This window comes from Hoplias malabaricus, chromosome 16, assembly GCF_029633855.1.
Source record: "Hoplias malabaricus isolate fHopMal1 chromosome 16, fHopMal1.hap1, whole genome shotgun sequence".
NCBI lineage: Eukaryota > Metazoa > Chordata > Actinopteri > Characiformes > Erythrinidae > Hoplias > Hoplias malabaricus.
Genome location: NC_089815.1, coordinates 8,295,854 through 8,321,175, shown reverse-complemented (window position 1 = coordinate 8,321,175; position 25,322 = coordinate 8,295,854). Strand labels below are relative to the sequence as shown.

Genomic DNA, 25,322 nt, shown 5'->3' with positions numbered 1-25,322 from the left:
CCAATTGACTTTCCTCCAGAAATTCATGGAGAAAAACAACTGACTGTAAAGAGAACATATTTAGAAAGAGCACTAGTCCTGTACTGCACTTTCCTTTAACTGATGGTTCTCCATTTAGAAATCTTTGTGCTTCAGGACTGGGCTTGGACTTCATCATTGTGGAAATAAAACAAATTGGTAAAATACATCAAGAAGTGAAGTGCTTACCAACGTCATATGAAAAAACGGCAGGTTTATGAAGCTGCGGCCTGTTCCTGACGGCTGTACATCAGCTTAACACACTACCCACGAAACCATCCAGCTTACATAAGCATCACTCACTCCACTGGATGTGTGCTTTCTCACATGAAGTGCCCGAACACATGAGTTGTTGAAGTAGTCCTTTACTACAGCATTTCTCCTGCATCAGCCCACCTCCCGCACTTAGAAAACAAGAGACAAAAACATCCAACTGAGTCCATTTTTGGCTGAAATGGAAAAGGTTTAGGTTCCCTCTCCCTAAGGATAGGAACATTTCCTCCACCTCCAGGTAACTTACACACACACACACAGAGAGAGAGAGAGAGATTGTTTATCCTGGCCGTATTGTTGATGCCTTTGCTAATTCAGTTTGCTGATTTCTTCTGCTGATATAATGAGGTCAAGAGACACTTCGGCACTGGAAAAAAAAACAAAATTGTCCACAGTCCTAATGAAAATGATTGCTAGTGCACATGTAAACCTGGATTGATGTGGCCGACCCTCTTGCTGAACAGCCCTTCAACTTTTCGCAGGCTCCAAAGTGATGATTTTAATTACTCGCTTTATTGGGCTGTTTGTCTCACAGACAGGCTGCTATTTAACCCTTTCAGCTATTGTTCAATTACTGATCTTACGTGGTACTGACTCAGTAATATCCTTTATTTTTCTTATATGTAGAGCCACTGGCATACTGAACTGATTTCTCAGATTGTTGGAGAATGTGTTGTATATGGTGCTATATTTAGCACTTTAAAAAATCTATTATAACAATCTGGGCTTCATAAGAGTTGAAGAACCCTTTTTGATGCTATTTAGAACCATTTTCAAAAAGATGCTCTTTAGTACCATGTACAATTCATTTAACACCTACAGATCAGCATCCAAAGAACCATTTCATAATGCAGTGAATCATTTCTCAATGTAAATAATTCTATATAGAATTATTGCCTTTACTAACCTTTGAAGATCCCTCTTATTTAAGAGTGCACAATCGGCAATCCTTCACAACCTCACAGCGTTAGATCATTCATACTTTTCATTTCTATGAATGGACTAATAGTCAAACTGAAACAGTGATTTCTCCTTTACCTCCATAAGATCCACATTTTTTAAGTGGATGTGTTCAACACATTGCAATAATCAGTGAATTCAGCTACTTTAAGGTGTGCTCATTGTGGAACTAAATGTCTGTTCAGATTAGACTCTGATCACACATAATTCTGAAACCAGCTTGTTTAGTCCCCCTTATGCTGCCAAAACAGATCTGACCTCTCAGGGCATGGACTCCATGAGACACTTTTACAGTGTTGCAGGATGCATTATCCTGATGGAAGGGTCCACTGCTATTAGAGCTTAGTATACTGGAAGTGGGGAATTTGGTCTGCAATAATGTGTAAGTAAGTGCTACATTTCAGGGCAATGTCCATATGAGTTTTATGACCCAAGATTTTGCAGCAGAACATAGGCCAGAGAATCACACTGCCTCCACTGGCTTGTTTTCTTCCTATAGTTCATTCTGGTGTCAGTACATCAGACCAAATGACACATGAAAGAGCCTTGGGTGCCCATGACCCTGTTGCTGGTTTACTGGTTGTATTTCCTTAGAACAATTTTGGTAGAAAAGAACCAGTGCACACTGGGAACTCCCCACAAAGCCTGCTGTTTTTGGTAAATTCTAGAACTGACTGTTCACTTGAGGCCTACGATTTCCCACCCGTTGGCAGGTGCCACTGTAATGAGTTTATTCATGTCACCTCTCAGTGGTTTAAATATTGTTGCCGATCATGTATATAATGTTTGGCAGATTATATGTTGTCATTTTGATTATTTGATAAATGACTTGTCAATGTAGAGAGACAAACTGACTTGACAGATTTATATAAGTAAATACTGTCCAGAAGGATTTATTCTTCTAAATAATCTTAGTATATTCATACAACGTCACCATGAGAAATAATAGATTATCGGCTCAATTTTAAAAGAACACAAGCTTTTTTTTTTTTTTTTTTTTGCAGTGCATACAACGAACTGAACAGGCTGCTATCATGTCTCATCTCCCACTGGGGCCTGCAGAGCCCAGAGGGGAAGTGTGTGACTGTGAGGAGCAGCAGGGCTCCAAGAGCTCCACCTGAGCTCCATCACCCAGCACTGAACCACTGCCATCTGCTGCTCCAAGAACAGCAGAAAAATACACACACAATAGCATATGACTCCACTTACTCCACAAACACAGCACCATAAAACCCCACACACATTACCATATAACCACACATACACGGCACCTTTAAAATCCCCATACACAGAGTATCATACAACCTCATACACACATTTTCTGGCTTGTCAAAATACAATGGTAATATATCAGATGTAATGGCTGCCACATCAAAGCAAATTTATCTAGATACAAACACATTAATGATGCATAATATCTGTCATTTACCAATGTACAAAACCATGTAAACCTTACAGATAAAAATTAACCTGAATTCTTAAGCACTTTCTCAAAATGGTGGCTTTGGAGCAAAGTGAGGTAATGCTGATGCTGAGGAAACTCAGCCAGCGGAGTGATGTGCTAAAGAAACAACCTCAAACTCAAAGGGAAGGATGGACTGCAAGGAAGAAGTAACAGTTCATATTTCACTGTGGCTCTGATGAATGGGATGTTGAATAATCATTTGCTCTGGTGTTCCAGTTGAGGCTGTTGGTGTGTTTGCAGTTCTCAGAAGTGAATTCTACTTACACAGCACTACACAACTCAACAAACTGAAACACACTCGGTACCAAACAATTCCTCATATACATAGTTCCATATGGAGATCTAAGCCAGTACAATACAACCCCACACATACAACACTTCAGCCTCACCATCGTTCAGCCAGATAAGATTATCTTCTGTGCTTAATCTGTGGGGAGGTCTAACCCAAAATACTCGAGTATTTGAGTAGCTAATTTAGCACAAAATGAAGTTCATAGAGTTCATGGAACCAAGGTATGTGTGGCAAACTGTTAAAGCAAACTGTATTGTGTAAATTATGGCTCACAACTGGTTAAATTAGTGAGGGCACAAAGACAGTGATTTAATATAGTAATAATATGCAAGTGAATGCTCTCAAACGAGCTGAAAGGTCTCATGTTTCCTCTAAGGTGACCAGACGTCCTCTTTGACCCGGACACGTCCTCTTTTTTAGACTTAAAAAATGTCCGTGCGGAATTTCACAAACGTCCGGGATTTTGTTTTTCTAGAGCTTCAATAGAACTTCGAGAAGCGTTTCGTTCACAAACTAGTCCCGCCCTCCCCTACTCCGATTGGTTCGCTTGAGTGAGAAGGGGCGTGGTGAAGTAGCCTACATTCTTCGGATTGGACGGTCTGACTGTAACGCTATTGTTACTGGTCGATAACCTTCTCTGTAACATTAACATTAAAACGCAAGGATGAAGTAAACAGTGGTAGCCATTCCTAGCCGTTGCATTAATGGCATGTGTTTTTATTCTAAAAATAAGTAATGAACTAAACAAAACATATTTTGGGCTCCTTACATAAGCTCATACGTGTTTCTCAGCTAGCTCCCACTCCTCTGTATTGAGATATTCTCAGCTTCGTTGATTTTACATGTAGGTTTCAAGCTGATTCAAGATTCCATTCATTCATTTGATGCCATTCTTGCAGCTGTCCACTTTTCCCCTGAAAGGCATCCAGAGAATATTTTGGGGAAAAAAAGAAAGAAAATTAAGGTTCTCAAGATCATTTTAATTCAACCTCCATTGTCTCTTAGCAGTGAAATTTAATGAGCCTTGAAGTTGTCAGTCTCTGAGAAATGTTGCATTAAAACATCAAAACAAAAGACATCCGTTTATTTAATGAAGCCGAAATGTGGTCTTAGCACATCAGTGGGCTTACATACTCACTCATTTAACAAAAAGGTTTCACGAACTCATTCACCCCCAAATAGTCAGCACTGAGGAGGATGCACATAAGGTTTGCATAACACACCCACCATGCATTCTGCTTACCAAACGTCCACACAGGTAAGACAACACAATTTATGATACTGAGCATACTTGGTTGTATACAGCTAATAATATACAAAACAATATATGTATACAAAATAATAAAATATAAATCCATCAGTCATCCAGCGGTTGTGTAGGACACAAAGCAGTGAGCTCCACGAGTGTTTGTACAACCCCAAAAACTCCAATTTCTACCACACAATTCTAACATCCAAGATGAAAACAGTGAGTTGTATTACACATTATTTTTTTTTTAATTCAATCAATAACTAGATTTTTCAAAACCAAAAGTTGGTTATAAAAGCACTGCCACAAAGCCCAAAACCCAACATGTAAAACATACAATACAGCCAGAAAACGCCGTTTGCTACTTTCATATGCTACCATCTAGTGGCAACGAAGGGCTTTGCTCCATCTCATATTTAAGAGACAGCAGATGCTTTCACACCTTATTCAATGTTTAAATGTTCCAGTTTATACTGCACCTACAGGTCATCACATTACACATGAAGTCACGAGACTCAAACCCCTTAGGAACAAACAATACAGAAGACAGTATTTTTGAAGAGGCTTTATTTTGAGTTTCATACAAATAATCATCTATTTCTTCTTCTCCACCTCCTGCTCTGCTGCCTCCTTTGCCCTCTTGGCACGAATGCCAAAGAGTCTGGCATTGGCGCGGGCCATGCGCAGGCTGGCGAAAGCCTTGAATTTCTTCTCGTCCTCCGAGATCACGCGGGCCTTCTCTTTCTTGTAGACCTGTGGGGGCGAAACCAGAGTAGGAGAGGAGCGAGATTGTGTGCATTAGAAACTGATGAATAAATCACTATTACTTACAGATTATGCAGATACCCCCCTCTGATTTTACAAGAACATATACATTTCTTTAAATAATACATACGTTTTTAATGGGCATGACTGGTCCAGTGAGCTGTGTGGCCATCTTGAGCTCCTCCTCCTGGAAAAAGTTTAAAAATGGGTCAGCAGAAATTCAAGAGTGCCATTCGGAAATGAAATTTAATAAAATTAATGCAGTCATCAGATGGAAAAGGGTTCAAAAGATGGATCATCAAGGAATGTACAGAGATTCCGGAGAAAGTGTCATCATTTGACTGCAAACTGAATATGAAAGGATTCAAAACATTGCAAATAGTGGGCTAAAAACAGCTTACTGCTACCTATAGCACAACATTTAATAGTGGTCACATTAACATTGCAGGTTAGGCCTTGCCTTCACTGGTACTATTTCCATGACCGGCTGAAACAGAACCAAAGCTGTTTGCTTCTGGTTTGAAAAGCTTTAAATCGTTGATTACCCCAGGTTCAAATTTGAAATAATCAATAATTTAATGACTTTGTATATACACTGCCAAAGATTAAAATTTAAATTATTCAGCCCTGAGAAATATTAAGGTATTAAATTATTTAATTTAGCTACATTAACACATTTAAGTGGAGAAGACCCCCCCCTTTACATTTTGACCCACTGCCCCGTACATAAATCATAAAATGTTGATTGAAATCAGACAGTATGTAGTTATTTGAACCTTCCCATGCCAATAGAAAACCCCACATTGGACCTCAGATGTGTAATTAAAAGCTTAATGTCAAATGCAATCCGACTAGCAATAGCAAAAACGCAGTTATCAAGATTAGCAACATATTAATTTAAATTCAAGAAAGTACTTACAGTGCTGTCTCCCTTCTTGGGTGCAGATGTCTTCCTGGGGAAGAGGATGAGTTTGGAGCGGTATTCCTTCAGCCTCTGTACATTGGCCTGCAGGGACTCTGTGGATCTGTTGCGACGACGAGGATCGACGGCAATTCCGATAGTGCGAGCTACTCTCTTGTTAATGCCAGCAGTCTGAAAGTATAATTTACAAATTAATCCTGAATGATGGGCTTCACTGAATTTTCAGCCTGCACACTAACATGCAGCAACAACTTAGAGCAAAACAGTCATCAGCAAAAGGGGTTCAAGAGTGTCATCAAAAGATGTACAGAGATTCCGGAGAATTTGTCATCACTTGACTGTTGCTCTACATGTCTGTCATAAGCAGTTTGTTTTAGCACGAAGACCAAAAACCAAACATTTATCCGAGAGTCAACACTAGACAGATGTTCAGATTTGGCCAATATTTCAAATTGATTTTAAACAGTTTCATGAAATAAGTCCACTGTGCTAAAGGATCTCAACTTTACTGGAGTCCTATGGACGTAAAAAATATTTGTAGCCGTAGCCATGGTAGATTTAGTCCCTCTTTCTACATTTAAGGAAGCGCCAGCCAACAGGTGCACATCAAATAATTGCACACATTTTCCAACTTAAGTACAGCTTAGAAAAAGCCTACACTTAAATGTTTACACTACTCTACATTTAAAGACTGATTATCATTACAATAAACAAATTATGATACAAAGTCCTGTCACTACAATTCCTGAATTCGCAAGACTCTTCTGTAATCTCAGCTACTTCAACCTCAGTGACAAAGGATGCACATTCACAGCCAACCCACACACTACAACACACATTGAGAAAGTTGACAGTTTTGAAGGCAAATAAAAGTTGATAATTCTAACTGCAGTCAAAAGATGAAGCACTGATTCTTAAAGTTATTTTAAGTAAAAAAATTGTGGGGATAAAAATGCTTGAGTGGTTATTTTTTAAGATATATATCACTACTTGGTCCTTTTACCTGCCTCTACTGATCAGAGCTCAGGAAGGTTAAATATGCAAAATATGGGGGTTGACGAACGTTATACTCACAACCCCTCATCTTGAAAAGCCCTAAAACCTACACAAATAAGGTAACAGAAAAATATATTTAACACAATTCCTTGTTCCATACCTTCAGCTCTTCCAAGGAGAAGCCACGTCCGGCGCGGACCTTGCTGTGATACCTGATCGTTGGACACCTGACTGCTGGTCTCAGTGGTCCAGCGACTGGGCGAGGAGCAATACGACGAGCCTTGGCCTGACGAGCCTTACGTCTGCAGGGAGAGTGCAAAATCAAAAATTAAAATTGGTCCTTTTAAGGCAAAAAAAAAAATCAGCCAGGAGGAAATTATGGTCATAAGACAAAACAAAACCACATTAATAGACATTTATACGCTTTACACATGATTTACAGAACACACGCGATTTGATGTCATCTTACCTGCGGAGTTTTCTGGCTGGCTGGTTAAACCAGGTGCGAACCCTCCTCTGCCAGTCTTTATGAAAGTGGGGGTTCAAGATCATGCCATTCCGGCTGGGGGCCATGCTTGCTTATTCCCTGTGAAAATATACAAGAAACACTTTAGTTATTGCACATACAACTCTGACAAAGACAGCACAAGGATATGAGAGCAATGACACAATAAGACTCTTATATTAGCAGGAATTCTTTGGTGCTACATTTCAAAGCTGCCACAGAAGGTGGGCTGACTATTAATCTTCCTCAATAAACACAGTGTAACAAACTCAGTTTAACAGGACTAAATATGCATCATTTGTAAACGAATATTCATTGAGTGCCATTTCACCATTGAGTTTGTTATGATGGCGTGTCAATTTACTGTCGCCCACCATTACAGTTAATCAAAAGAGCAGAATTTAACGTTAAGTCTACTTTATTAAAACAACAACATTGCTAGAACACTCCGTAGACAGCCAAGTATGTTCATTAATTCACAGCATTTTGAAAGAGCCAAGGCCAAAACCACCCGGCGAGCTCAACCAGCAAGTCACCAAAAGGTGCTACTTTATCAAGGAGAACGCATTAAAGCACACAGAGGCAATTCGAAGCTTCTCCACACCGAAAAACACAACGTTTAACGTGTAGTAAAAGGATAACTTCAGCAGTTAAGTGTTTTCTGAGGCTGACATGCGCACCACCATCAGACTAAAACACACAAACTCATCGGTCTAATTCTACAAGCTTCACGATCCACATATAGAAAATAATGGCACGATCTAATAAATAACAAACAACACTGAACATCGGATAAACCAAAGCTAGAGTAACATGTGCAGGAGAGGAGGATTAAAGTGGATAAATTTAAAGATCTAGAGGAAAACTCGACATACCGTCTGGGGAAGAATATGGCCGAAAAGAAAAAGGAACGCTTCTCGCGGTGCTTTGTGGGATATGGAGCAAGCAGCCAATCAGAGCGTTGCATCCCGGGTCTAATACGCTAAAGCTAATCGACCACAACAACAGACTTAAGAACATTTTAAATATACCTAATAAAATCAGTTTATGCATTTATGAATAATTTTAATGATTAATAGATTTTTATACAAATATCCACTTACTGTACCGCTACACTCTTAAGTTCAGGACAGGACTTTTATTTTGCTAAATGCTCCAGAGTTGTATTCTTGCAGTTTTCTATACAACTTTAGTTTATTACGGAGTCCTGCTGCTGACATAACCTCAAAATAAATTAAAGGGAAAGAGATAATTTGATTTATTGAAACGTCTTATAATACAGGGGAACTAATTCATCTGCTTTTTGGGGGGAACCAATTCAACTGCAAGTTTTCTTTCCAAAATCTTATACATTTATAAACTTATTTCTTATTTTATTGCTTTGAGATCTTTTTTCAGCCTTAATATATTTTACAGGCATGATACCAGCAGGTCTCCGTAATTTTTCATAAATTATATTTTATGTAGTCCTCAAACAACGACAACAATAACAATTAAAACAAAAAATAAAAATTTATTATAAAAAGTCATGTGGGGTATGGTGTATCTACAAAAATCATATTTCTTACCTTTACTTCGCCTCTCTCATCTGAGGCTGTTCTGAGTGTTGGTCACCAGGGGGCACAGTAAACAAGCATGTGTACAAATGTTTGACATTTATTATTATTAGATAGCTTGAACCATTTTGCTGAAATAACTGCTTGTCCTCTTCTGCGAAGGTTTTACATAATTTCCTGGAACATTTCTTTGTTTATGTGAGTGCCACAAAAACATTAGTGAAGTCAGGTACTGTTTTTGGTTGACGTTATGTATCACCAACATTGGCTAATTCCATTGATGATTTCTTCAGATCCCCAGTAACCTTCTCAGAATAACTAACTGGAAAAAAAGAACGTTTACAAAATGACATTAAGAATAAACAATAATTCTTAAAACTCCCCCTGAATTATCAATTAAATGCCTAAAACCTCTAATCTATTCATCAAAATAATCTATTTAGAAGTTATTTCTAAGTCAAAATCCCCTAACGCCTTAAAGTTGGGTTTGCTGTAACTATGCACATTCACTTTTATTCAGTATGCATGGATTTATGAGTGTACTATTAGTTTCTGACTCTGTTTCCACTTAAACACTCTGGCAGTCACCTGCAGCTTGAAAGCCCTGAGCAACAAGTTGATGGGACGATTCCTTAGATTTATGATATAAAAAACCCAGGTTATCTGAATCTGCCCAATTTGCATTAAATGAGAATAAATACTCAGTGTCTAGTAGTTTGTAGATACCCAGCCACACCCAACAATCAACTCTGGGACATAAACATCATTCAAACACATCCTAAAAGGTATTCAATGATGGTCCATCTCTGTAGAAAACAATTCTACTGTTCTGCAGCCCTGAGGAGGTGTAACAGCATTCTAGCTGATACTTTGCGATTGTAATGGTGTCTTAGGTTTCTGTGGCAGCTCCAGATTACCACAGAAAGGCAAAAAATTAAATATTGTCAGTGCTATACATGCTCTATTTAAGCAATGCGAACCCCCATGTTGTAAACAGTAGCTGGATTATTTACATTTTTATCTACAACTACGCTCTGACTTACCAAGCACTAGTCTACAAATATGCAAGCTGAATTTTTCATTTAATACTCAAAATCATAAATCAAATTTAGTAGGACAAGATGTTCTAGTGAAATAGAGATTATGCTCATCATTTCATTAATCATTAATAATCCTCATACTGTGAAACTAATCTTCATGTTAATCTAAGGGCAAAGGTCAATGTGCACAGTGCTTGCATGAAACACATGGAGTATTTCCTATTCTTCTTACCTGTTCAGCAACAGATAAGGTTTTAATATTCTTTATAGAGAAGGGATTACTCGTTTACAAAATCATTCTCTGAGCGACTCTTAAAAGCACCTTTCCATCTTTACTTATATATCAAACAAATAACTGCATAATTACATACCTTCAAGTCTCCTTCAACAAAGATGCTCAAATCTTTTCCAATCAAACATGAAATGAATAATATGCATAATATGAAATGCATAATAATAGGAATTTGGAGGGTGAGCACATAGTTCATTTATGTAATTGTGTTTATTCCACTTGAAAATTATAGTTTATTCAAACATATTCAGAGGTTTATAATGATTAAATATACCTCTGACAATTCACAGCCTCATGGGTGGCTTAAAACACAATGCATTGAGATGCAGGGCAGTAAACATTTGTTTTTTGTTTTTGATTGTATCCATTTGTCCTTTTTCAGTGTTAGCAAGAGGAGGATTGTCAGTTGTGGTTATTTTAAAGGGAACATTTCAAAGGACAAGAAAATATCAGTCATCATTTCTTCCCTAATAATTAATAAATATCCCTGGGGTCATTATGAAACATCTGTGAAATGTGTTGGTCAAAACACCACAAGGATCAAACAACACAGCACCTTCTCCTATCTAAAAAGCCCTGTTCAAAACAATGGTTTAATCATCAGCTCCTTTAAATCAGCTACTGATACACCCACCCTCAACAGTTTACCCTCATGCAGCCAGACCCCACCTTTGCACTTTCATGTATAACAGTCCAATACTCTTGAATGCAGATACTCAGCTGAAGTTCTAAAGTCTCCACACTTGACAACGGAAGTGGAGCAAAAGCAGAGCAGCTCTTATTTCCCACGGAGTGGGTTGTTTTATTTCACAATGAACATGTTGGTAGGAGCTCCGGGTGGCACTTCTGCTTCAAGCCTGGGCAAGAGGCTGGTATAATCCTTTCCTGACATTAATTATTTCTCTTGAAATGTTTGGTTACTATCACAATAACAAGTTTTCTGAAAGGTTGGCCAAAACTGGCCTGAGGCTGTAACCAAATCTCTCAGGAATAATTGCACAATCATAATAAATATACTTTATAGAATTTTATTCTATAACTTTATAGGACAATCTTGAATGGTAGCAAATTACAGTGATTTTGACTTTGAATTTGATGCAGGACATTATCAAACTTAACAGGTTACTCAAGTGATTTGATGTATTTCTCATAAGCAGCTTCATCCATGAGGGTTTCAAGTTCTCCAGGGTTTTCTATGGTCATCTTAATCAACCATCCTTAAACACAGGAGAAAGAATTAAGGAGTGCATTAGGGAACAAGATGTGGACCACTCAGATTTTCTGTTACTCTCTTGCACACTCACCACGCTCGTAGCAGGATGAATTTACGAGTCCGGGGTTTTCTATCAGCTCTGTGTTGATTTCAGTTACTTCTCCGGTCAGTGGAGAGTACAACTCACTAGCAGCCTTCACACTTTCTAAAGCACCAAACTCCTCTGAAAGACAAGGAAGAAGATTGTTTACACTATGCTGCAACTTAAAAATCAGGAAAACATGTCTCTTGACAGACATTAGTTGACACTATTTCTCACCCATTGGTTGAAGCTTTGTCCCAACCTCTGGCAGTCCACAGTAAACTACATCACCTAATGCTTCCTGTGGTTAATGCATGGGAGATAAATTTAGCATGACAAACAGCACAAAGTGACTTCACAGTGTAGTGGGCAAAGGTCAAAGGGCAAAGCTTGGTAAGATTAAATGGTTGAACAAAATTAGTTAAATATTTTAAAAGTTAGTGAGCACAAATTAAAGTTTTTAAATAGCTTGATAAGCAAACGTACCTGAGCAAAACTGCTGATGCCGACTGTTCCGAAACTCCCATCTACCCGTACCCATTCATGTTTGTCTGTAAATTTAAGAGCTGAAAAAGAAGAGAAAGTATGTGATTTATGAGTTATGAAAAAGTCTAATTTACTTACCCCTGCAGATTCACTATTGCCTTTATATTTTCCTCCCACGGTCCAAAAACACACGTTGATAGGTGGATTGGCTACTCAAGTATCCATAGGTGTGAATGAATGTGTCGCCCGGTGAAGGAATGGTGCACACTCCAGGTTGTGTTCCTGCCTTGCGCCCAGCGACCTGAACTGGATAAGCAGTTACAGACAACTAAATGAAATGAAATGTATGTTAATGTTTTCAATAATATTTTGAGTGCTGTTGTGTTTCTTGACGCAATAAACTCTTCAGATATTATATTTCTATTATTACAGTTATGAAAATTAATCAGCAAACTTCCCTAAAACCGAGCATTACCCACTGAACCGTTCAAATAGCTTTTTCCCAACCTAAATCTCCAATAGTCACCAGACCTGCAGGTTACTTTATTAAAGAATGTCCTGAATGGTCGCTTGTGCTATAGCAGACTTTACTCATTGCATTTTCCAAAGCTCATAACAAAATGTTTGATTCCAAACCAAAATTGAGGAGTTCCAATCAATCAATCAATGATTGATGAACAAACGTCGGCTAACGTAAGTAATATACATTCATTCATTATCTGTAACCGCTTATCCAATTCAGGGTCGAGGTGGGTCCAGAGCCTACTTGGAATCATTGGGCGCAAGGCGGGAATACACCCTGGAGGGGGCGCCAGTCCTTCACAGGGCAACACAAACACACACACACATTCACTCACACACTCACACCTACGGACACTTTTGAGTCGCCAATCCACCTACCAAGGTGTGTTTTTGGACTGTGGGAGGAAACCGGAGCACCCGGAGGAAACCCACGCGGACACGGGGAGAACACACCAACTCCTCACAGACAGTCACCCAGAGCGGGAATTGAACCCTGGAGCAGTGTGAGTGCAACACTACCTGCTGCGCCACCGTGCTGCCCAAGTAATATACAATGTATGTGAATATTATTTTGTTCCTATAAGTGACTCAAGCATATGTACACTAGGGGCACTATTTAGTGCTTCCAATCTATGACGCTGTTTATACTTATATATACTTGTATTGGCAAGGCCTTACAGATTCGACATTATGAAATTGGGCACTTAGTGTAGGTCATAGAACAGGTTTAAAGTCCATGAGACTGCACAGGTTGACATGTTGAAAAATGAAATATGGAATATAGGTATGCACAAATTTAGGGGAGAAATCTGTAGAACTGGCATTTAACATAACGCCCCGTGGCAAATCCTGGCAACACAGACAAAACACAAATGCAAAAGACATCAAAAAGTGCTCCAACACTGCAATGACATGACATAGTGAGCTAAAGGGAATGGAACACAAAGCTGAAGTAGTCATCATTAATATTCAATCTTATTTGGCAGGAGCAGAATATTTCCCTGACATTAAGTGCCAGTCAAGTGTAGTACAGCTCAAAGGACGCTTTAATGTATTCTGGACTAAAGCCAGATGGTCTTGTGCAACACAACAGTCCTTGCGCACCTCCTCCTCATTACTGACCACAGAGTCCATCCAAAAACTGGGCACTCCTTGTGGTGAAATTAAACCCTGAAATAGACACACTGCTTAAACCACGAGACCTCACGAGTAGCATATTTCTGCTCACTATACACAGGAGAAGTTATTTCACTGTCATCCAAGCCCCTAAATATCGGCAGTACATGAAACCAAAATGAGAAAACTACCAGAAGGTGGAACTGAAACGATTCCCCTTCTACAGTTGCATTAGAATTCATCATCAATGTGAATAAAAGATCTTGGTGGGAAAAAAAAAACAAGGAAGACCATCAAGTGTAGGCCTGATTAGGATTCCCCAAGGGGCAATTAAATGCCTCAACAGTTTCCAACGCTAGCATCAGCCCATGCAGAAAAATACAGGTTTAAACCAGATTGTGAACAGTAAGGACACTGAGACATGGCTGTGGGAAGCAGCCCCCTTTTGTGCTTTGACTGGAAGGAATTTCTTGTTTTTTTAAAAGCAGCCTGTCACATACAGCAGCAGTGCAGTTCTGAATCAGGAGAGATCAGGAGAGAGGGAATTTTACAAACTTCCAGGTCAGATATGCTACTGTTTCCAACCAGCCTGAAAATTAAGAAGACACTGCTGCTTTGTTCAGTTTTCCACACTGTAAAATGTGGAACAGGGCAGAATCTGCTTTGATGAACACTTTGTTTCACTGACAGTGGAATGGAGTTGAATAGGAGCAGTCATTCAATCACTTGTTACAACACTGAGTGAATCAAGTTGAACTGATCAATCACTTTTACGGTGTGGGTGATCATGAGGTCTGTGTTTGAAGTGATAGCTCTACTACACAGGGATAATTCTGCCCACATGGACAATAGAGTACAAACATGTCCCATATTTATATCCTATGGCAAACTAAGGCCTGATCAGGGCTGTGTCTTTATTGTCAACACAGGCTGCAATGCCAAAAATCTCAACCCAATTCCACTCTTCATTCGCAAGAAATATAATAGAGTAAAACAGAACTCCAAATACAAGAAACAAAGATTTAAGGTTTAACGTTCAATTCAGACCTGCAAACTACATTTCATTTCCATTTAATACACCCTTACTGGTCTTGCACAAGAACTTGCTAAACTTGACTGAACACAATAACAAGCGCAATTTAGACCCAAGGTAAAAACAGCTTGCTAAACATTTTTGGTATGACCGAAAAACCACACCAGTGTTAGAATGAAGACTTTGAAATGTCCATTTTAAGCGTCAGAATAAAGTACGGGACTAAAATTTAGAAAACACATGTGAAAACAGCCCACAGCCACAGTCCGCTGGGAGTCCGTTAGGGAGTTGGTGGCTCGCTATTCTCGATCTCTCGTTCAGTTTTAAAACGTTTTTTTGTGCGTCTACCTTCCTCGAGTCGCGAGCTGGTGCTGAACCCCCTCCAAGCGGCAGCTCTCCGTGCGGTGTGTCCCGAGAGAAGCGGCAGGACTGCGGAGAAGTTGGAGGAGAAGCGCCGCAGTACCGCGCACATCGCCATCTTCAGCTGCTCAACTGAAAGCCAGCCAAATAACAGGTATCCACTACTGACTCCTCCACGAACCGACTCTTTGGGATTATTCAACCGAACCGACTCACAACTTCAGATGTAACGGAACCTTTGTAGCGTAGAAGTACGGTTTACCCCACAGTAAACACACTTTCAGTGCATGAAACGACTCCCTCAGTTTATCTTTTAGATTGCTCGTCAGTTGTGTATCCAAATTGTGTATCAAAAACCAGTTAAAGTTTTTCTAATGGCATATTCAAAGGTTTGCGTACACTGAATTATGGCAATGTAAAATTGACTATACACTTTAGGGATTTACTTTTTTTAAAAAATAACTTCTAAATATGTGGTTTTGACAAAGGGACTGATGTTTTAAGGAGTTATATACTGATCATCAAGGGAGACATTCATTACTTTCCAACAAGTCAAATAGAACGTGAATTATTCTGTGACTAAGTAAATAGATGTAAATAAATATAATATTAATGTAAGTAAATATATTATTTCAGCACCATAAACATGAGCCTTACGTCTTTGCTAAATACAAAGTGCCAAAGTTAGAAGTAAAATTTCACTGAATCAATGAATGGTTTATTCGTTGTGACGGAGAGTTTGAAAGAATCGGTTCAGTAAAATGAATTGAACTTCCAACACCAGAGGAAATCGAGCGCGTTGTAGGCGCGCTTCAAGTTCCCCCGGGGCTCTATAGGAGCACACCAGCGTCAGTATTAATACTGAAATGTAAATTTTTGCCAAAATCCCTCGCTTTAGGTCCCTAAATTATTTGCATATTTTATCAGCTGATCAATTTGTGTTTGTCATCCTCTATGACAAGCTGGTGAGTATTTCCAGTCCAGGAGTGACTCTGAAGTGTTGTAATACTCCAGCAGCACTGCTGTGTCTGATCAACATACGGACCATCGCCACATCGGTATCACTGTAGTGCTGAGCATGATCCATCACCCAAATTTTACCTGGCCATTAAATAACAGGAAGAAATGGTGCCAACACCTCCATACGTGCTGCCCTAACTGTACAAATACAAAGTGCAAACGTATGGTCAGGGGAGCTAACAAGGTATGTTTAAACAAGAAGGTAATTTTAATGTATTGACTGATTGGTGTAACGCAATCACAGATACAAACAGGTATATAGCATGGTTTGATGTGACAATAACACGCCTCATTTTTGCATTTTTTCGATAATGGAAAAAGTTTAATTTCTGAAAATTATAATTTCTCTGGAGGCTACTGTGCCTTACAACATAATGTATAGAATATTTTATGCTTCATTTACATGTATTATGTAAGCAGATTCTATGTACTCTTCAGTAACATGTTAAATGCTAAACATCCACCCACCTTCTGTTCCAATTCACCTTAAAGCATACTAATATTCTAAACAAACACCATCAAATAAAATCTTGTTTAATTATTCAGTTTATTTCTGACCATTTTGAAGATTATTAAAAATACAGTGGACAGTAGATTTTAAAACCAGTATAACACCAATAATATGGCCTGCTTGATTGCTTAAAGCCACTAATTGATGTCAGGAAAAGACAACAGGCAAAAACAATTGTAAAATGGGGTTCATTCTTCCTGCCTGACTCTGTGCATCTGTGCATCAGAGACGTTGATATAGTCCCCTTTTTACTTCACGTGAAAACTTTTACTTTGTTTACTGTGTAGAACCCACAACCTTAACAGTTACCTGAACAGTTCAGTTAGAAAACAAGAACCCCAGTATGGACGAATCATTTCTATGTTTCATCACCATGTCACTTATTTCTCAGCAGGTGGCACCAGAAATTACAGTATTAAACTGAAGTGCCCTCTGCTGGAGGGGAAGGCTTATTATCATCAGGTTTCATGGCAGGGAAGAGTAGGACTTCCTGAAACAGAAAATAGTGACAGATTAAATTTTATTTTTAATTAAATATTTATAGATGAAAGATTTTGTGGTTAACACAAATGTTTTATGATTTATTTACCTCTATACATATGTTTTTAATGTTCACTTTTTATTAAAGTGCACAATGTTTTAAAAATTTTTGGTTTACCTATTAGAAGCTATAGCACTTCCTATATATACCACATCAGGAAATATAGTTAAAGCCTGCTGATATCGCAGGCTTCAGGAAGTCATTGTATTTAAAGGATAAGCAAGACAGTATTATGTGCCAAATATTATGATGGCTTCCAAATTTTTAATTTTTTTTTGTAAGTGAGCAAGTCACCTTGATGTTATTTGAGTCTGTGAGGAACATGGTAAGGCGGTCGATACCCATGCCCCAGCCTGCAGTAGGTGGAAGGCCATATTCTAATGCAGTGCAGAATGTTTCATCGATAAACATAGCCTCATCATCACCTTCTGCTTTGGCCTGAGAAATTGAGGTCATGAAGTTAATATCTGCATACATATTTATCAATATTCAATTATGCATTTAAAAGAATCAAAATAATTCACCTTGGCCTGCTGTTCAAAGAGCTCTCGTTGCCTGATTGGGTCGTTCAACTCTGTATAGGCGTTGCAGATCTCTTTCTTCATGACAAATAGTTCAAAGCGTTCAGTCAGACCTTTCTGTGATCTGTGCCTGGGCAGAAATAGTTCACAGAACAAAGAGGAAAAAGAAAAAAAAAAGGATCCAATCAGTTTACAACTTACCAAATCATAGACGATTTTGGGTCATAAACGGTACAAAGGAACAGGGACATTTTTCTGGACTGGCCGTAAAGTAACAGAACAAGTACTTACCATTTTGCCAGAGGGCTCATGATTTGAGGGTGATCACAAATGAATGTTGGGTTGATGCACGTCACTTCCAGAAACTCTCCCACCAACTGTAACAGAGTAATAGACCACAGAGCACTGTAATATTTGCAAAATATTAATTAAAACTACAAATGAGTTTCTCTAATGACATTTTAACACTGTGAAAGCACAAAAAAATAACACCATTATGGTGCTTTAAGACTATGTTACATTTCTATTGAGTTAGACAGATGTTAAAGAAGAGATGTACCTTATCTAGCAGACGAGCTGTTGTTCTGGGAGGTGGACATTCCACTCCTTTCTTGGCACACAGCTCATCCAAGAATTTGCGAGTTTCTACACAAAAAAATACAAATGTTAATTAATAATAATTTGACTTAGCTCAGGTTTTCCTCTTTAAAACTGTTACCGTTATTGAATTATTCTGTTAAATAAGCACATTCTGCTCATAGTGTAAGTCAGTGCATTAATTAGAATCTCTAGTATATTATGTGCTTCAGTTTTACCATCGGAGTCATAGGTTTCAGGTGCTGGGAACTTCACTCCCATCACTTTTTCCAGATCATGGGTCATGCTTATTCTTCTGAAAGGTGGAGTGAAGTCAATTTCATAGGCCTGACCCTCTGGGCCATCAGGGTGATAAGTCACCTTATAACCACCTGTAATATATTTCACCATTCCTGGAAGACAGAGGAAAGATTTTAAGTGGCACTTAACTGTATTTAACCTGGCATACAACCCATATCCTGCAGCCCTATTGATTTACTTTTTTCTACTTTTGCCCATCAATGTTCTTTCATCTAGCATGAACTGCACAAATCACCTCCTTACATCACTGAAGAAAAAAAACACATTTCAATAGCTCAAACATTTCTATATATGACATATGAGAAATTCAGCATTATGTAATTCTTGTTGCTTATGGACCGATGGATGTGGAGAGAATTTCACACAAAGCAGGAACGTGTTCTGTTCATATGTGCAGAAAATAGACTAAGCTCTTATTGTGACAATAACAGTAACAACAACAATAATAATAATGTGCATTTTAATTGCACAGAATATATTTTAAAGATTCTCAAATGACTGCAAAATGGCACAAAAGCATGTTCAATAAACACTTTATAACAGAAGTCCTATTCACAAATTAGTCAAATTTGAGTTTAATATGGGAGATATGTCGTTTACGCATATCTGATATAATTTATTACATGTGAATAACTATTCATCAAACCATCTTTGCATGTCAACAGGCATATTACATTACTCCTGTTACAAAGACATGCAAATCTACTTATTCAAAATATTAACCATAATTTCATATTTGTAATTATGAAAATACGATGAACTCTTATTCTGCTAAAAGAGTTGTCCTTTATCAGTAAAACAAGAACAAAACCTTTTCAAAGAATGCTTCACTGTGAAAAATTAAAACCCTTGGGCAGGGGAGACGGGACACAAACCTGAAAGAAGTTTCTCTGTGATCTCCATCAGGTCATAATAGTCAGCATAGGCCATGTAAAACTCGCAAGTGGTGAACTCTGGGTTATGGGTGAGATCAATGCCCTCATTACGAAACTGACGGCCAATCTCATAAACACGGTCAATGCCTCCAACCACCAGCATCTGAACAGTAATCATCCAGCATAAGCATCTATCCATCTGTTTGAGATTATTGATAGTTAGTCAGGAGCATACTACTGTACCTTATGGTAAAGCTCAGGGGCAATCCTCATGTACAGGTTCATGTCAAGTTCATTGTGGTATGTGACAAAAGGTTTAGCCACAGCACCTCCCGGGATCAAGTTCATCATTGGAGTCTCAATCTAAAGAAGACACAGAAGACAGAGTAGTGATGTCAACAATAGTGTTAATAGAACAGTCAATCCACATCTGATTTCTAGGAAAATTCAATGCATATAATTGCATTCTTTCTTATTGTAATTGCTGCATTTTCCCTAGTGAATTATAGACTCACCTCAAGGAAGCCGAGTTGGTCCAAGAAACTGCGCAGGTAAGTGATGATCTTGGCACGAGTCATAAACTTTTGTCGCACAAAATCGTTGAGAATCAAGTCCAAATATCGCTGACGGAACCGTGTTTCCTGTCATAAAAACGCACCAAGAACACTCAGGAGACTCCTCTATCGTAATCACCATTATAAAAATATATTATAACAACTGTAACAATAATAACTAAAGCAATCAGCTGAAACTGAAGAACGTATTGCAGTTCTTCTGGACTAATGATCTAGGATCAGACTCATGCAGGGATTTCCAAATTGTTTTCAGGACTGACCTTGTCTTTCAGGCCAAAGTGGAGATGGGGAAGCATATGCAAACATGGTGACAGCAGTGTCATCTCAACTGGGATAATGCTTAGTTCTCCTTTCTTTGTCTTCCCAGGGTTTCCACGGACACCGATAATGTCACCACGTCGTAATTTGTTGTTGATGTGAACAAAATCTTCCTCTGATTTGTAGTTTCTGAATGCCAGGATGTAACCACAGATGAATTTACATGTATGAAACTGACACAGTAATAGAACAACAAAAAAAGCAGGCACTCCTACAATCTGTGTGTATGTTTGCCTAAGAAGAATACTTGCCCAGAAAATGTCACTCTTTAAAGAAAACTTGTATTTTCAAAAGTGTTATTCTAGAAGTACATTAAATGTACAATAAATAATTATTTTATTTGGATTAATGTTTTAAAAATTCTACTACAAATTAACAATGGAGGCACTCTCTGCCTATTACTAGAAATCTTACAAAGTGTTAATTAAAACATTTATGAACAGCCCAGAGACATAACTTAATTGAGCAGTATGTTAAATCATACTTGGAATTTGCCATGACTTGCAACTTAACCCCTTCTCCTCGCAGGTCATAGAAGAGTAATTTGGCACCTGAAGCCCTCTTGGCATGGACACGGCCTGACGAGAAAATGACATTTGGGTTAAGAGTTCAACTTTAGAAAATAAAAATATAAATCATCAAATAATAAAAAACAAATGTGTACCTGTCACATTAAGCACAACATCTGTTAAGTGGTCCCCTGCCTGTAGGTGACTGTACTTTTCGATGAATTCAGTAAGTGATAAGTCCACATGGAACTTGTGGGGATAGGGATCTTCCCCAGTTTCTTTCAGTGCCTGAACGGCCTGTGTGCGGATCTTGAAGTATTGCTACAACAGAGAAATATTCAAATAAATCAGTCTGCATATGGGCCATGTGTTCAGAAACAACAATGTGTTTTATGCAACCAGACATACAGCGAATACAAACGCTCCCATCTTCACTCTGAATTAAAGTTATATAAACCCATGACTTACATTTGGGTCCAAGGACTCCTCATCAGCCCCATATGCATTCTGCTGAGACTTGTCATTGGTTTCCTTATTAGTCTGTGTTTGGTCTTTAACCTTAGCTTCTTTCTCAGCAGCCTTCTTCTCTGCTTTCATGCGCCTTTTCTGCTCACTGAAAACACAAAGGAACAAGTGGTGTGACTGCAGGTCTCGTGTTTGCAAAGGAACAGTGTGATTGTCTGATGGTGTAAAGCACTTGACAAAGCATTATGTACTTCGGTGACAAAAGGTTGGTTGTTTTTTTGTTTTTCTTTTCCACATTAGATGTAAACACCACCAACCTTTTGTCACCTCTCCATCGACATCCTTGAATAAGGAATGGCGCGGTTTGCTGACTTCTAGGAACAAACTTCTGAGAGGGCAGCCGAATGGCATGACACACCGGCTGCCTGGCTGCTCTGATAAGGGTCAACATTCTGAGTGTGACCTATTTAAACGAACCAAAAAAAAAAAAAAACGCACGTCACATTCATGTGAAAATCTGAGTGCAACATGAATAAATATCACTGTTCAAAATCCATATCAGGATGAAAACACTGGGACGGGTATTAGAGGGAAAAAACCATATCCTGTAACAAACCTAACCTGAGGGAATCTTTAAAATTGAAATCATCCATGTAACTCCTGATAACTTGAAGGTGCTGACTTCTGATAGTGAGAAAGAACAAGCTAAAATATATCAAAAACGTAATAACATACACATTTCCAGGGTTTTTAAATCAGCTCTAAATTAGCTGCGTGTTCTATGACAAGAAATCCCCCGATTTGAAGTTTCCCCTGATGTGTGGGTACCCTCTGAGTATGACAGAATAATAATTTGGTTTTATAAGAAAAATTACCAAGCATTAGACTAATGAGAAATATCTAGTTGACCAATTTTGCAACTGTTATTGTCATTTAATCTGTGATTATTTTTCTATAAATTAAGATCTAGGTTTTTTTTTAGAACCAAGAAATCCAATACAATCTGGCTTCAATTTTGTGTTGCCTGTGTTGTCTAATACCGTTTCAGGTTCTTAATATACCCCTAAACTGGAGAAATGAAAATGGGTTTGGCGCCATTTGTGGCTACAAAATAACCCCGTTTCATGACACTACCTAGAATCTTTCAGTTGTCAAATGATTGCATCAGCTCCACTGCTGGAGAACACACACAGTTGGGCGTGTATACCATGTTTAGTTAAATGATATATAACATCTCCTAAAAATTCAGTGCAAACAATAACCTTGCCAAAATGCAAACTTTCACATCTTTCTTTTGTCAGTCTTGGGGTTTAGGATCATTAATAGCAGTGGATCTGGACCAGTATTTTATCATCATCAACTCTGATGAAAACTTAAAGCAGATGCTTTATGTTACCACTGTGGTTTTCCGTCTCAGGGCCCTACACAGTCTCAGTCATCCTCTGCACACTTATCATCACCATCTATAGATACCACTGAAAGTGAATGCAGTTTCAGTTCTGTCTTCCTGCTTTATTGTTCATTAAACAGGTTTGTTTGGTTTGTTTAACGTTATCATAAAAGCACTGATGTTTACGCCCTCTATGTCTGCATTTATGGCATTTCTGTCTAAAAATAACTGCTGTATTTCAACAGTTTTCAAGAACATCACAAGTTCTGTGCTGATTTACAGGAACACATGGAGAAGTCCTCAGTTACATAAAAATTACAACACCTGTTATTTCTGTGTCTAACCCGAAATGAGCTTCTTTCACTCGCACGTTATGCTGTAAAATGCTATATTTACACTGTGGAATACCCAACAAAGCTCAGCGTATGTTTACAGCCTTTTACCACCAACGCTAACTTAGTTGTCAAACCACACACCAACACAACTGAAGTGTAAATGGCGCTAGGCTAAGCTATGCTAAGCTAAGCTAAACTAACCCACCACGTTGCCTCACGAGGCTCAAATGTGCTTACAATTCCCAGCTTTTAATGGCAATTTTACGCTCCATTTTAAATAGTGTAACACGGCGCCCGAATGTAACTTTTAAGTCCGGTACAATTTAAGGTGGAACGGAGAATTCCAGTATGAAACCGACAACTAAGAACTGAAGCTCCACGAGTCCTAGACTTGAAACAACCCTACATTTCTAAAGCGGAGGCCTTAACAGCGCACTTCAGACCTGCTAATGTATCGACAGGTGCAGTTCGCTTACTTTTTACTGAGTGTCTCTGCTTCCAAAGCACCGTCTGCCATCTCTCTCTCTCTCTTGCAGTCCTTCACACACCGGGACAGGGGAAAGGCCGGTGTTGTGCCGAATTCGAGAAGCCTCTCGCTGCTAGTGATGTGTCGGTCGCGAACGAACCGATTCAAAGAGCCGGCTCTCGTAAGTGAACGATGAGAGCCTGTTCCCGTCTAAGACCGAGCCATTTTTTTCTAAGGCTTGTCATTTAACCAATTACAGAACAACAAGCAAGCGCCAACCCTCCAACCCTCCAAGCTGAGACATTTGGTTTTCCTGAATGCCAATCTGCCTTCCAAAAAATAGTTGAAGAAAATGTTAAATCAGTTGTGTTTGTTGACAGTTGTGGTTGTTTTAATCACTACCGTTAAATGCTGCTGTTTTGCACTTTGCCGAGTATTTGTTTATTTTATTACCCAGAAATGGATGATTATTTAATTTAATAAGCTATTTTGTAATACCTACCTTTTGGGTTCCATTGGCTGTACTTCAGAGTTTACAAGTGATTTTTATTAAGGTGTTTAAATAAAAATCCAGTTATTTATACAATTTAATGTGTGAGTGCAATCAGTGAGTTATTACAAGACAGCCATAAAACAATTGGCCATTGCAACACTATTTATTATTTTTAATATTGAACAATAATATTTTGTCCATATAGGCATGTAAAATGTAGGTAATATTGTTCTGTACAAGTGGAAAAAAGTGTTAAAACAAAGAGCCATTTAGGAACCGAAAGAGCCGGCTCTTTATGAAGAGCCGAGCCAAAAAAGCCGGCTCCCCAAAAAGAGCCGAAATTCCCATCACTACTCGCTGCAGCCTGTAGGAAGGCGGAGTTGAACATCCAAACCCGCCCTCTCACCACGTCAGACTCTGTGTCCCAAATGGTGCTCTAGTCACTATATAGTACACTATTTTAAGGTAGTGTCTGAAATGGTTCCCTACCCTCGTGAATTCGAACACACTCACGCTCACGACCAAAACACTCTAACAGAATTTTAACGGAAAAAGTAACAGCGCACGTTATGTCGGTGAGTAAAAAACATTTAGTTTGTAAGTATAATTACAAAGCTCGTTGTTGTCAGTGTTTTTGCTAGATACACGAACACGTTATAAATACGTTATTTCAGTATATATTAGTAGGGTCGTAGATAAATACACGAATATTCAACTGCGGCACGCGTGTTGTATGTGGTTTAGCCGGCCGTCTGTCTAGTCAAATAAGTAACATTCATTCATTCATTATCTGTAACCGCTTATCCAATTTAGGGTCGCGGTGGGTCCAGAGCCTACCTGGAATCATTGGGCGCAAGGCAGGAATACACCCTGGAGGGGGCGCCAGTCCTTCACAGGGCAACACACACACTCACGGACAGTTGCCAATCCACCTGCAATGTGTGTTTTTGGACTGTGGGAGGAAACCGGAGCACCCGGAGGAAACCCACGCGGACACGGGGAGAACACACCAACTCCTCACAGACAGTCACCCGGAGCTGGAATCGAACCCACAACCTCCAGGCCCCTGGAGCTGTGTGACTGCGACACTACCTGCTGTGCCACCGTGCCGCCCCAAATAAGTAACAGAGTTACTTAATTACACACAGAAAAAAACTTGCTGATAATATTGCCTCCGTGTAAGTAACAAGATTTTGATAACTTAAAGAAAAGCTTACAAATGTCGCTGTGGTACCATATTGTTGTATCAGGCCCATATAGT

The 25,322-nt window shown here is 38.8% G+C and overlaps 3 protein-coding genes and 2 non-coding genes across 6 annotated transcripts; all 5 read right to left on the bottom strand.

The window, feature by feature from the left end:
• Positions 1-4,802: 4,802 nt before the first annotated feature.
• Positions 4,803-8,400, bottom strand: rpl13 (ribosomal protein L13). The gene is made up of 6 exons (XM_066648217.1): positions 8,321-8,400; positions 7,410-7,526; positions 7,101-7,242; positions 5,942-6,115; positions 5,153-5,209; positions 4,803-5,010 (listed from the first exon to the last, which is right to left on the bottom strand). The coding sequence occupies exons 2-6, from the start codon at positions 7,511-7,513 to the stop codon at positions 4,852-4,854; spliced, it is 636 nt and encodes a 211-aa protein (XP_066504314.1). The 5' UTR covers positions 7,514-7,526; positions 8,321-8,400; the 3' UTR covers positions 4,803-4,851.
• Positions 5,271-5,358, bottom strand: LOC136672499 (small nucleolar RNA MBII-202). The gene has a single exon (XR_010795878.1). It is a non-coding gene; the product is annotated as a small nucleolar RNA MBII-202 (small nucleolar RNA).
• On the bottom strand, positions 6,195-6,277 carry LOC136672500 (small nucleolar RNA MBII-202). Its single transcript, XR_010795879.1, has one exon. It is a non-coding gene; the product is annotated as a small nucleolar RNA MBII-202 (small nucleolar RNA).
• A 2,876-nt stretch (positions 8,401-11,276) lies between the features above and the next one.
• gcshb (glycine cleavage system protein H (aminomethyl carrier), b) lies at positions 11,277-15,273 on the bottom strand. Its single transcript, XM_066648257.1, has 5 exons — positions 15,134-15,273; positions 12,115-12,194; positions 11,866-11,929; positions 11,638-11,769; positions 11,277-11,550 (listed from the first exon to the last, which is right to left on the bottom strand). Exons 1-5 carry the CDS (start codon positions 15,261-15,263, stop codon positions 11,456-11,458), a joined length of 501 nt encoding a protein of 166 aa, XP_066504354.1. The 5' UTR covers positions 15,264-15,273; the 3' UTR covers positions 11,277-11,455.
• Positions 15,274-16,417: 1,144 nt separating this feature from the next.
• kars1 (lysyl-tRNA synthetase 1) lies at positions 16,418-23,736 on the bottom strand. 2 transcript variants are annotated; one of them, XM_066647529.1, is made up of 15 exons: positions 23,579-23,723; positions 21,695-21,840; positions 21,381-21,525; positions 21,068-21,233; positions 20,888-20,981; positions 20,346-20,532; positions 20,026-20,151; positions 19,754-19,873; positions 19,511-19,673; positions 18,554-18,727; positions 18,298-18,383; positions 18,030-18,115; positions 17,742-17,868; positions 17,512-17,655; positions 16,418-17,166 (listed from the first exon to the last, which is right to left on the bottom strand). In XM_066647529.1, the coding sequence occupies exons 2-15, from the start codon at positions 21,826-21,828 to the stop codon at positions 17,092-17,094; spliced, it is 1,827 nt and encodes a 608-aa protein (XP_066503626.1). In that variant the 5' UTR covers positions 21,829-21,840; positions 23,579-23,723; the 3' UTR covers positions 16,418-17,091. The 2 variants fall into 2 exon arrangements, with proteins under 2 accessions (XP_066503626.1, XP_066503627.1); XM_066647530.1 differs by lacking the exon at positions 21,695-21,840 and having other exon boundaries at positions 16,419-17,166; positions 23,579-23,736.
• Between the last annotated feature and the right edge of the window lie 1,586 nt (positions 23,737-25,322).